This window comes from Orbicella faveolata, unplaced genomic scaffold (genome assembly GCF_042242905.1).
Source record: "Orbicella faveolata isolate gen_17 unplaced genomic scaffold, um_ofav_v1 contig_3, whole genome shotgun sequence".
Taxonomy (NCBI): domain Eukaryota; kingdom Metazoa; phylum Cnidaria; class Anthozoa; order Scleractinia; family Merulinidae; genus Orbicella; species Orbicella faveolata.
In genome coordinates this window covers 10,156,648-10,168,987 of record NW_028301558.1, presented here as the reverse complement: position 1 = coordinate 10,168,987, position 12,340 = coordinate 10,156,648, and the positions used below count along the sequence as shown (strand labels likewise).

The window sequence follows — 12,340 nt, the reverse complement described above, 5'->3', positions numbered from 1 at the left end:
TCGTAAACGCAAAGAAGCGGCCACCATTTTGTTAACAACCATACCCTGTTAGGCTACTTATTTTCTAAAAAAAAACTGTTTATTTAGAATACAATAGCCCGGATCATTTCAACTGAAGCTAATAAAATTTTAGGTCACGCCTTTATGACGTCGCACCTAGATTGCTGTAACTCACTGCTCTCTGAAGTGCCACAATATCAACTGAACCGCCTACAAAAAATTCTTAATGCTGCAGCAAGACTTGTATGCCTAGTGCCTAAATTTGATCAAATCACCCCCTTACTTAATTGACCTTCATTGGCTACCTGTTGAGTTCCGGATAAAGTTTAAGGTTTTAATATTTGTGTTCAAGGCGTTAAACGGTATGGCTCCTCATTGTATCTCAGATCTTATTAGGAAAAAGTCATCTCGAGGCGTTTTGCGATCTAACGATCTCACGTTGTTAGTTATGCCTCGAACGAAATGTGAGACATTGGGTGATCGGGCATTTGCCTATGCTGGGCCATCAATGTGGAACAAGCTTCCAAAGCCCATTCAGATAGCGCCAAACATTTACTCTTTTAGAAAACAGCTAAAAACATATTTTTTCAGAGAAGCCTCTAACATTCAGTGATAAATTTCATAACTTTTTATCTATTTTTTTATTTGTAATGCTACTTTTTATATTTTAAATTTTTATAAATATGTATATTTTATATTTTAAAATGAAAAGCGCTCATGAATATTTATATAATTAGCGCTATATAAATTTAATCATTATTATTATAAAAGAAAAACAAAAAGACCCATTCTTTTTGTTCTTGTACAATCTAATAACAATTTGTTCAGGACGAAAGACTACTTCTTAAAATACAATTAATGCATGTCTTCCAGTGAGTTTAACTGTTTCATGCGCGCTTTTTCCAACGGTAGTTTTAGCTCTGTCGCTAAGTAACCATTCGATCGTGATGAGACATGTGCTAGCAGGGATAGAAGAAATAGCGCTATGGGGAGGATGTTAAGCCTTAATTGAAGATTTTTCACCGATATTCCTTTTTCGCGGCTGATTCTACATAACACTGCTTAAAAGTTGACGGAAATACATCCGCTGTAAATTGATTGTGGAGCTTTTTAAAGTTCCTAAGTTGTTTAAACTCTCTGTTACTTTTTAGATCGAATTTTCTCATATTTTAAAGACCGTGGAACGCTCAAAAATATACAATGAAACATTTTTATTTCAACCTAAGTAAACTTAACTGTGAACCATAACTGCATTAATTTTACATTGTTACAGTTGTTACTGAATGCTGAAAGCTAAAGATGTCCCAGCTTAATGAAAACCGACATCTATATCTGGGCATGTATTCAGTTACCGTTAGGAACTGTGATAAAGTATCTAAAAATTGCTAAGCGACATGGTTTACTGACAGGAAAACAGGCAACAGGAGGCTACCCGGAGTAGGCTGGTCCAGTCTTGACCTAGCTAAACTGAGCAGACTTCTTACATAAGATAGTTTACGTACAGTACTGTACTTACCGCCGACATCTGAAGCGCCCTCTTTGAGAACGTCCTTTGCGGGCACTGCTTCTCCGAGCCGCATAATCATTAACAAAATCACGAACAGCAAGAAACTTTTGAAACTGACCACTGCCGCTGTCTTCATCTTGTAAGTTAACTATCCACTCTTCAACTGAGTAAAGAGTGTGACTTGTTGTCACTTCTAACAGTCAGCATTCTTTTTGAATGACATGTTTGTTTATGGCTTGTGCAAGCGGTGTCGGTTTATTGTTTTCATGTGTTAGCGACTGCATATCACTAAGACTCTAGAAGACTTGAGAATCGGATAGTAAATAGCTATAGACTTCTAGGCATCGAAGGGAGACGAAGTGGAATTAAGTCACTCAAAACCCACCCAAATTCGATCGAGTGCTTTCTAATTGTGGGGAGGAACCGGTCGGGTGACCACTGAATAATGGGAAGGGTTTTTCTGTTTTTTTTCCAAAATCAGCAAACCATCGAAAGTGATTATTATTCAGTTTCCCTCGATAAGAGGACTGCAGAAATGGACAAATGGTAAGGAAATTAAAGACCATTACAGCCGTGCTGTAAAAACTGGGAAAGAGGAGCGCGTTAAATGGTTCCAAGGTATCTGATAAATCCAATGTTTAAGGCAGCTTGTATCTCGGCTGCTGAGTATTCTTAAATACATCACGACTTTTGCTGTCATATTTACTCGGGTTTATACAAAGACTGAGGTCACATTATTTAAAAATAAGGGATAAGTTAAAAACGTTGTGCGTTTTATCACTGCGTTTTGTGAAACAGCTATCATATAACGGGCATGGACAGTGTATATAAGGCGTATAACACGACCATGATTTCGCGAAACATTGCTTGCTGTGTATTTTATAGCACCAGGAACCTGATGCAGACACTAGAAAACATATTTTATTCTGGTTTAACAAAAAATATACATTTTAAGAAGAATTGATTATCTAGTTTTCGAGCTCACGATAAATTAAATCTTTACCAAACCAACAGTACAATATTTACGATCTGCGCAGTATTGGTTTGGTTTTTCAAGTAAATGCAACCAAAAAATTCTTCCTTAGGATAGAAATTTCTCCATAGTATTTACTATTAACGTATGCGTTTCATTGCCTGTAATTTTGTTTCTTAATCGTCCTACTTCGAAGAAGCAATTTCCACAAGCTACGCTCTTCCGAGCTTGTAAGAATAATCTATCAACTGTTGAAGAAACCCCTGATTGGGTGAAATTTCACGCTTGCTCCGCACAAGCCTCACTGCATCTTTAAGTGTCATTTCCTGATCCCTCACGAAATACGCCAACACAAGCGAGGCTGACCGACTCACGCCTTCTTTACAGTGAACGAGTATCTTGCCGTTGAGCTTTCCAGTTTTCTTTGTTCCAACTGCTTTCCCGATGAAATCGCATGCTTCGTCAAAATAACGGTCGAGTTTGAATGTGAACATGTCCATGGCAGGAACACCGTGGTAGATAATTCCTGATTCATTGTAGTAATCTGGACCTGTGTGGACGTGATAGAGTTTTTTCCCATGTGCTGCATTTAGAACGTGAGTGATACCAAGGCCTTGTAGCTGTCCCTTGTCCATGGCAAAAGAACTGGAAAGAGATTTTTAATAGAAAGTAATTAGGATCAAACAGTCTCTACATGGTCTTGCACATAGCTTGCGACAGAACAGGATCCGGCTGGAAGTGTCTGACCGCAACTGGAAGGGCCGAAAAAGAACTGGCTGAGAGTGAAGTGGCCGACGGGGCAATGGGGTGAGCCTGTACACAAGCTACCTCAAACATAGACTGTTCAGAGCCCTCTATTTTCTCGTACTTTCATTTGATCGTTGAACGCGTGGAGTTATAATCGCGAGAGAACTGGACGCCAGCGCAAAACGGGAGACTTGACAAGGTAGGGGGGTCGCTCGCTTTTTTTTTCGCGGGTTAAATAATAGAGGCTGTGAACAGTCTACTTCAAACACGACTCATGGAAGCGAAAAGTCGAGGACGGGGTGGGGCCACGGGAGGGGGAGTGTCCAACCCCAACTGTTAACCAAGTCACATTCAGGGTCAACTTTTATCCAGTAAGCCGGGGGTGGGGAGACACGTTGTCGGTTATTTAAAAGCTCAATATTTTTGCTTCTTTCAAAAACACTTCGTTTACCACCTTCTGCGGGCTGTAGGCTGTTTCTACGCGAAAACAATTTATCAGTTATACCAGGTGATGGGTTACTGGTTATACGTTTCCTGTGAAAATAGGCGTGTCGCGTTTTATATATTTTACGACATGAAGAAAGGTTTGAAATTTGTCACGCAAAGCGGTCATAAAATCGGTCGTCATTGTCAGTCTTCAGAATTCACCACTCGCGTGACATTCCAGGATTGTCACGCATAGGTGCATTTTCTTTCACGCTTAACTTGGCTGACTAAGAATACCTCGGTCTGCGTTTTGTACCTAGTCTGCAGTCATCATTTGATTTTTGCCTAGTCTGCATTTTGTACCCGGCTGCAGTCCGCATTTAGTATGCCTCCCTACCCCTTCCCTGTTTACGCCTGCAATGCATGCTAGGTCTCAGTCTGCAGTCTGCACTTTGCACTAAGTGAAAACTGTCTGTAGCTTTGATACAGATCTAGGGCTGAAAATGTTAAAGGAGCTTTAAAATCTCGAAAATCTCGATCAAATATATCTCTACTTAATCATCTAAGCCAAGATTAAGCGTGTTTGTCTTAGTATTAGCTCAGATGTATGAAGTCTTTTCACAGTGGCAGGTGCCCTGCCCCAAAGTTTGTCATAGAAACCGTTAGCGACAGCACGTCTCCCGAATTCCATTAGATCTGCACTGTAAACAAGTGTGGCCCGAGAAGAGCGCCCCAGTTAGCCTACTGTAGCACTTCCCTAATTAACCTAAAGGAGCCCTTGATAGTTGAATGATTAACATCATATGTTAAAGTATTTAAAAAATCCGTATGTATCCGACTAGTGCTCCGGTGGTCGAGTGGTCTCGGGGAACGTTCCTCACGCGAGCGACCCGGGTTCGACCCCGCGAGAGAACAGACGTCTTAGAGGATGTAGGTGGTGGACCCTTCTGCATTCTTTAACAACTAGTAAATACGTGATTTTTTCTCTTTTCATCTTCAAAATATTTGTAGTGCCTGGGAGAAGCGTTGTCCCTATCGGCAGTGTCGTATGTTAGCTTATGTAAGCCAAGACTTATCCTTTCCGTACAGTGTCTGAGCTTAATGTTGTACTTACGCCTCGCCAATCAAAATTCCATCAAACACTTCGTTGTAAGCATCGGAAGGCATCATAAAAAGTCCACCAGCAGGGTCAGTTATTATGTAATTCAAGTCCTCAACGCTGGTTTTACCAGAGCTTGAAGAGACTGAAGAATCCTCCGCCATTTTGTTTTTGATGCCATTCTTGAAATGCATTCTGGGCCAATATATATACTGAACATGGCGACCTCACGGCTTCCTTGTGGAAGGGAAAGATAGCAATTTAAACTAGTTATCTTCACTGCTTTGGAAGAACTGTTTCGCTGTTATTATGTTATTATGCTTCAGTCGTACCAAAATATGTTGTCGCACTATGTGGTCTTAACAGCGTCAACAAGGAGTTTTAGAGTGGATGGAATTTTGTGATGGAAAATTCAACCGAGAGAGGAAGCAAGAAGGTTGTTGGAATTGATGTGGTGGAGTTAGCTGTGACTTGCTCTGCAGCAGCACTAATTATGGTGGCAGTTGGTCTTCTCTTGTTCTACTTCTGTACAACTCCCAGTCAAAGAGAGAGATATTGCAGAAGAGGTGCGAATAAACGTCACAGCATAGAACAGATCCAAACAACTCCGACCAGCTAAAAGCAGTGACTAATATTTTAGGGTTCCCCTTAACTACCCAAAAAATGAGGGCTCAAAACTCCAAGATGAGGATACTGGCGAAGTACCTTGGGCATATAACAGGCTGCTTTTTCGAAATTAAAATTTAATATTTGTAATTTTGATAAATCTATTTACATGAAGGTGCTCAAAGGAAATTTCAAATTGCTGTATATATAATTAAGTATGAAGACAAGAAGTCCAAACAGTTTCTTTACGTGAGAAGTGAACTGTGAACACTGAGTCTGTAACACATTGGATGTAATACCTCCTTTGTTGAGTTTCATGGAAAGGATTCATGTTGGTAATCCCTGTATACTGTGCACTGTATTTATTCTTTCACCAAGCCTGTTTGTCTTCCTTGACCTTTTTGCATCATTTACTGTTGAAGCAGAGGTACCTTTGTTACGCTTAATAAAAGGTGCTTGTTTTGATGTCAGTAACAGAGTGGAAATAAGAAATCCTGACTTTTCTACTGTAATGAAATGTCGCTCATCAACCCCATTATGAGCATATTTTGTTGTTCAGTTCTACTTCCTGTCTTTGACACACAACTTTAGGCTGTATCATGCCGAATGACACAGAAGTTGTCTGACAGAGAGAGGGCCAGTACTGGACTGGAGCATATGGTGCTCATATAGAGACAAGTCTTGTTCCTTCACAGAGGATCAAGTAAGCGAGTTTATGGTCTCTGGATACTATAGCTGCATAGGGCACGTGGGTAGGTTGGGTTGGCAGGAGGTAGTGGGGATGTGCAAACACTCTTGTGACCATGTGAGGAGACACTCTCCCATTCATGAATTCTTCTGTCTTGCACCTGCACTCACTTAATGTGGCAAATCTTTCTAACAAATCTTTCAACCCAGCACCCTCCAGAAGAAAGACATTCCCTTCTGTGAGCATGTCCCTCCATTCATGTTTCTCCATCATATTCAGTAGTGCACTCAAGGATTATTGCAGTGGAGAACTCTAATCTTGGAATACGTAGTTACATATAACCACAAAATACAATGTCAGTAAATTGCTAGTTTAAAGGTGAAAGTTTATTCTTGTAACTTTGATAGAAAATGCTAAAAGACAATGTTACTGCAAAGTATTTCTTTGTCATAAAACTATTAAATATTCCTCTTTTGAAAAGTCTTTCTGAAATATATTACACAAGAACAATGATATGGGGGATAATGCAACAGCCGTGCCCCAATGGGTGCCATGATACAGTTCAATTAAACTTAAGATGCATGCTCCCATTAACTGTAATCTTAACTCACAAACGGGCAAGGTATCCAATGACTAATTAACAAATTGACTTCAGTTTTTCATCCATCTGTCCTGTTATTGATCATGAATTTTGGCATAACATTGTCAAAGTAGCTGTGGATCCACCTTGACAATGTTATGACAAAGTTCATGGTCAATAACAGGCCAGACACACAAAAAACTGACACCAATTTGTTTTTGTCCTAGTACAATATTGCACTTTCTTGCTTGCTTTTTGTTTGAGACCATGAAACAAAATCCTAAAGGAGAGGATGCATGGCAGCTACCCATCAAAACATCTACAATGTTCTACTCTCTTGATAAAAGTACAACTTGACTTCCTTCTCTAAAAGCAATATTCCAAGTCAGTCCCATGTCATTTTCTTCTGCTCCAATTCTTCTCTCTGCTTGTCTTGTACTTGTGCTATTTCTTCTTCAGATGTTACCTCTGTTAGTTCCACATCAAGCTCTTCGGTTCTTTCGGTTGCTAGTTTTAGCGATTCTTTTGGACTTGGTAGTTTCATGAATGCATCAAAAATGGGCAGCACGCTGAATATTTCTTGATCACCTGGGTCACAAAAGGAAACTCAACTTACTTGTTGGGAGAAAAATTAACTAAAGGTGTTTCTCTTATCATGCCAAAATATGAAAAATCTAAGAGCAGTGAACGTACAATTATCAGGCCCCAGTTGTTCAAAGGGTGGACAACACTATCCTCCGGATAAATCATTATAGAGTGGATAATTGTTAACAAAACAAACCACACTATACACTGAATAGTGATTTATCCTGTGGATAGCTTTATCCATCCTTTGGACAACTGGGGCAAGAACTTTAGAATGACTGTAACCTCATCAAGGTCAGAGATGTGAGAATTACATGAACTTCACTGTGACAGTCACACTTCCCCAGACCTTCAAATCTCTTTAAAAACCACTTATCTTTCTCTAGAAATATGTAAGAACTGGTTTTTACTTACCTTTTTGTTTTGTTACAACAAGATCAAAGTTCTCAAGTTGTTTTATAGCTTCTGTTGGGTCATATTTCAGTGTCACTTGAAATTTGGCGCTCATCCAGTCCTCTACACGATGTTTTAGTTCACTTACTGTCATCCCCTCACTTTTGTGTGATCCAGTACCATGGATGCCACCTAACAGAAATAATAACAAAACTTCCAGTGATCAGGATGTAACATTGTAGTCAAATATGTACAACAAAAAAATTAGTAAGAATTATTTAACAAAAATAGTTCTGTGTGTTTTGAATGTCACTGTAACATGCGAACTCTGAGGTTCAAAACCCAACTAACAATGAATATTGCACTTTCTGCAGCCATCAATAATCATTATGATAATTAACAAACCCCTGAAAAAAGGAAACAAAATGGATCACAATCTACTGATCACAACCCACAGACATGACCTGTTGTACTGCTGTTACCTGAGAGGTTTGTCAAAAGGATTGATACCAGCAAACACATGTAGCACTTGTAACCACTGATGGACTGGTCAGTACTATTTGCATTTTGCTATTTAAATATACAGCAAAAGAAGGTTTTGATCTTTATTTTTTTGGGCTACATGGGCAAGTAAAAGAGCGTAAACTAGCAGCTTATGGTCTCTATCCTTCGACCTATTAGACATGGGTGAGCCTACCAGGGGAAAATGAAGCGTCCTGTTTCTTTTTGTAATTTGAGATTACAAAATTGGTGCGAAACAAACTTGCTAGACGGGCAATGATGTGGTGAAAACATTGCTTGACTTATGTAAAGGATGAAACTTTGGTAAGCTGGAACTAAACAAAACACATGACCATAAATTGACCAAGAGGCTATAAATCTTGCACAGAACACAAATCACTTAATAAACAAAATACCTTGGCTAACCCTAACCCAAAGCGACATGTACCTGATAATGGCTGTAAGTTTGAAGATGCCTGAAGAAAGCTGTAGGCTAGGAGAGTCACCTTAAACACCTCATCTTCAGCTCTGTCAGCTAGCAAAGTTAGCAAAGCCCGATTGTTTGCAATGGACTTAAAATAGAGGGTTTGTGACAAACGGACAAGGTATGAATTCCTCTTATTCTTGTACATGTTCCATGCTCTTAGAGCCACAACACCAGCTACAGAAATAGCAATATACATCCATGAGATTTTGTAGTCTGCCAGGAAAGAAACAAGCTTGATCACCACACCTGTAGCACCAACTGCCAATGTTCCCGCCAGGATTCGTTGATCAAACTGTGTCATCCTTATCTTTCCTTCAGGAAGTAAATGTTCCAAGTTGGCACATCGAATATCCTTGAATGACTTGAGCATGAGTTTGGTCTGTTTCTTGGCACGAATTGCTATGACCACTCTCTTGTACCTCTCGGTTTTTATTGGTTGTTTAAACCAACGAGTTATGCCAGCTGCAATCCTGGAATACCATGTACCTGTATCACTGGGCTCAAATTCCTTTCCAACAACCCACACTCTAAGAACATCATACTTTTTTGGGTCGACACTGACAAGCACTCCATCTCCAGCATCATGCTCTTTTAGAGCTTCATGTACGTCTTCAACAGGAAGCTCATAGAAATGAGCCTTGTCTAGGACATTTGACAACTTTTCAAGCAACCAGAATTCATTATCTAGTCTTTCTTTCTTTGAGGTTTTCTGGAGAGTCAACGTCTCTTTGTCTGGGTTCAGTGGATCATAGAGGGCCTACCAAAAGATGGAGAAGGGGAAAAGAAATAAGTAGCCACTGGTTGTCGATGACAGCCATAGCTGGCAAAGTTAGTATGTTTCAAGTTCCAGAAAATATCTACACACTCCCCCCACTCCCACCATGGGGTTACCAAAAAACACTGAGCTCTGGTCCATGGACCCCCACTATGGATCGGGTTCATGAACTCCTCCAAGATCTGTCATCAAAAAGTAAATTTGGTTCAGTAAATTTGGTTACAGTGTCCCCAATTAGCACATTAGTGCTAAATACACCGACACTTATATGAAGTGATTATTATTATTATTATTATTATTATTATTATTATTATTATTCAACAACAGGGTGATGTATGACTTGTTCTACTTATGAATTTTACACATGAATTAAATTCTGATACTTATTTTTCTTTTTTAAGACACCTCAGTCTTCCATACCTGCACCATACTGAAGGAAATGGGAATGTGTATTTGAATATACCTTGCATCTGAGTCCAAGTTTGTTAAATTTGCAAAGTGTAACACACAAAATTTCACTGACACAAGACTAGTGGTCTAGTGGGCTTACTGGTCTATCTAGACAACCAGTAATAATGTGAATTCTTTATTTATCATTTTTATTTTGTTTCTGGGGTGGTCTATAGGGCAGTCTGTAAGGTAGTATATGAACCGGTTTGTACAGTAGTTCATGGGCCCAGTCTGTACTGGGGGTCCACGGACTGGGGGAGGGAAATTGCCAAAGGCCAGATGCTGGCTACATGTAATTTCACTGTTTAAAAAAGAATTTAAATCCAGCTGAAATTTCAAACAAAAGCTTGGATAAACTTTGAAGCAGCCAAAGTCTGAAAATCCAGCTGGGCTTGTTGAGTCAGCTTAGTGTTTTCTTAGTTACATCATGCAGGAGGTTAGCCTGCAAACAGGCTCCCCGCAAGGGCAGAAAAAATTCAGCAAGCAAAGTGACCTGTTTAGCGCAATATAAAGAATTCCATGAGCGAAGTGAATCTGTCAGCTAGCTCACAGTAAACCCAACCAGGAGCCTGTTTGCAGGCTAGCTGGAGGTCAGTGTTTTTGGTTCCTGCCCCATGGAAGGTTTTTGGTCTGAACCACCCTACCCTTCTGGAATTTCCACTTGAAGCTAATCATACTTTTTCTGGCATTTGAGACCCCCATTGCCTGATTTCAAACTGTTAAGGACTAGGTACGAGTCCGTAAATTATGAGATTAGCAGCTATTGATCCACATAGTCATAAAGTGCAGACCAAGCTTAATTACAAAATCTCCAAGTTTGGTGCAAATAGACCCGATAGTAAGCAAGATACAACCATTTGAAAATGTCAAAATTTACAAAGAAATGTTTGTTAATTTTGACATGTTTAAATGTCTGTTTCTCAGTCAAAACTAGCCTGATTAACATCAAACTTGGGGATTTTGTGAATCTTGGTGTACTCTTTCTGACTATCTGGATCAATAGCTGCTTGTGCCATAATTTACAGACTCGTACCTAGTCCTTTTTGGTTTGAAATCAGGCAATTCGCCACCCCTTCACAATACCCACTGACCTCTCATGACCCATGTTGGGCATGCCCATTTTCTGGAACTGTACGGTGTAAAAATTATGGTGAATTGCATCTTTTTTTTTTGCTAGCCAGGCCAGAACTTAAAAATTTAATGAATGTTTGACATGGGCATACACCACATTAAATCCTTCAGTCTTCCCAATTAGTTGCAAGATCCTTACCTTCAACTCCCCCAAAACCCCATGAAAAGTTCCAGCTAGGGCTTTCTCCAGATGTACTGCAAGGTCTTGAAAGTAATGTCTGTCCTTTGTGTTCACTAGGTTCTCATCTTCCACCATTCGTCTTATAAGTGCTTTTCTGGTCATAGGAACAAATTTCCGAGGGACGTAGTACTCAGATCTTCCAGGCGTTCCTTGCTCTGCCGCATTTCCGGTCTTCGAGCCAAACAGGGAAGACCATTTGAGGAAAGAAGAGGAAGACGCACTTCTTAAAGTCTTTACATACATCGAAGTCCATTTTGGGATTAAAAAAATAGATTTTCCCTTGCTGGAAAACATTGATTTGCCGCAAGCTAGGCCTACCGAAAGACGAAAGATAGCGAGAACGAGTGAAGTCTTGAAAAGAAGGACTGGGCATCAGATGTCATCTAATGTTTAACGGAGTGTCGCCTCAGGACAGTTTTTTAGCGCGAAGTATTTCGAAATGTTTTTCCTCGTGCGATCTGCTAAAAAGACGTGAGCCTTTTTAGTTACGCGTTGGTCCGTTAGTTAATCATGAAGTGTGAAGATCTGGGTGTTAAACATGACTTCATGAAAACATTTTAACTTGGTAACACCGGGAGGGCCTCTGCAGCTCCATGCCAGCCTAGTACTGAGAGCCGTGGTTTACACATAAAATATTTCATGAGAACAAGGGATGTTTTTGGATCTTTGTAAGGGAATCGTACGTAGAAATGGTATCTTTACTATTAACGGTAACTTTTCGTGAGAATTTTAGAGAACAATTAAATTATTTATCGGGCTTCTGGAATCAGAGGACAAAAGCAAAAATTTCAGTGGATTTCCCGGGCGGTGTCTGGAGCTGAGCGGGCCGGCTTTACAGAGCCTAGTTTCTAGCGTATTTATAACGTGGCGATGTTAATTTCCACTCCATCAGAAAGCGCCTGGCGACTAAAATCTGGGCAAAGGGATTTTTAATAATTAAACGTTTTGTTGCAAGGGCGGAAGATCGAAGAATGTATTTCATTTTTTGCAGGGAGTGCATTGTTTAATTTACGTGAAGAAATTGTTCAGACTGCTCTAAAATAATCCTTTGTTAGGAGTAATGCTTTGTTTTTTCGCGGAAACCATGAATATATTTGAGTTTTTGCCAGATGTGGGTAACACCTGTCACGCTCACTTTGTGAAGGACGCGCAACAAGTGGGCGATATGTCGGAGATGTACTTTGACATTCAGCCACCGCCGAATGGAAAGT

General features: G+C 39.9%; 2 protein-coding genes across 2 annotated transcripts; both read right to left on the bottom strand.

Annotated features, from left to right (window-relative positions):
• Nucleotides 1-2,406: 2,406 nt before the first annotated feature.
• On the bottom strand, nt 2,407-4,962 carry LOC149106319 (dual specificity protein phosphatase 3-like). The gene is made up of 2 exons (XM_089298037.1): nt 4,768-4,962; nt 2,407-3,125 (listed from the first exon to the last, which is right to left on the bottom strand). The coding sequence occupies exons 1-2, from the start codon at nt 4,944-4,946 to the stop codon at nt 2,693-2,695; spliced, it is 612 nt and encodes a 203-aa protein (XP_089154163.1). The 5' UTR covers nt 4,947-4,962; the 3' UTR covers nt 2,407-2,692.
• Nucleotides 4,963-6,414: 1,452 nt separating this feature from the next.
• LOC110065894 (transmembrane protein 143-like) lies at nt 6,415-12,050 on the bottom strand. The gene is made up of 4 exons (XM_020773066.2): nt 11,088-12,050; nt 8,554-9,349; nt 7,626-7,796; nt 6,415-7,214 (listed from the first exon to the last, which is right to left on the bottom strand). Exons 1-4 carry the CDS (start codon nt 11,421-11,423, stop codon nt 7,012-7,014), a joined length of 1,506 nt encoding a protein of 501 aa, XP_020628725.2. The 5' UTR covers nt 11,424-12,050; the 3' UTR covers nt 6,415-7,011.
• Nucleotides 12,051-12,340: the final 290 nt, after the last annotated feature.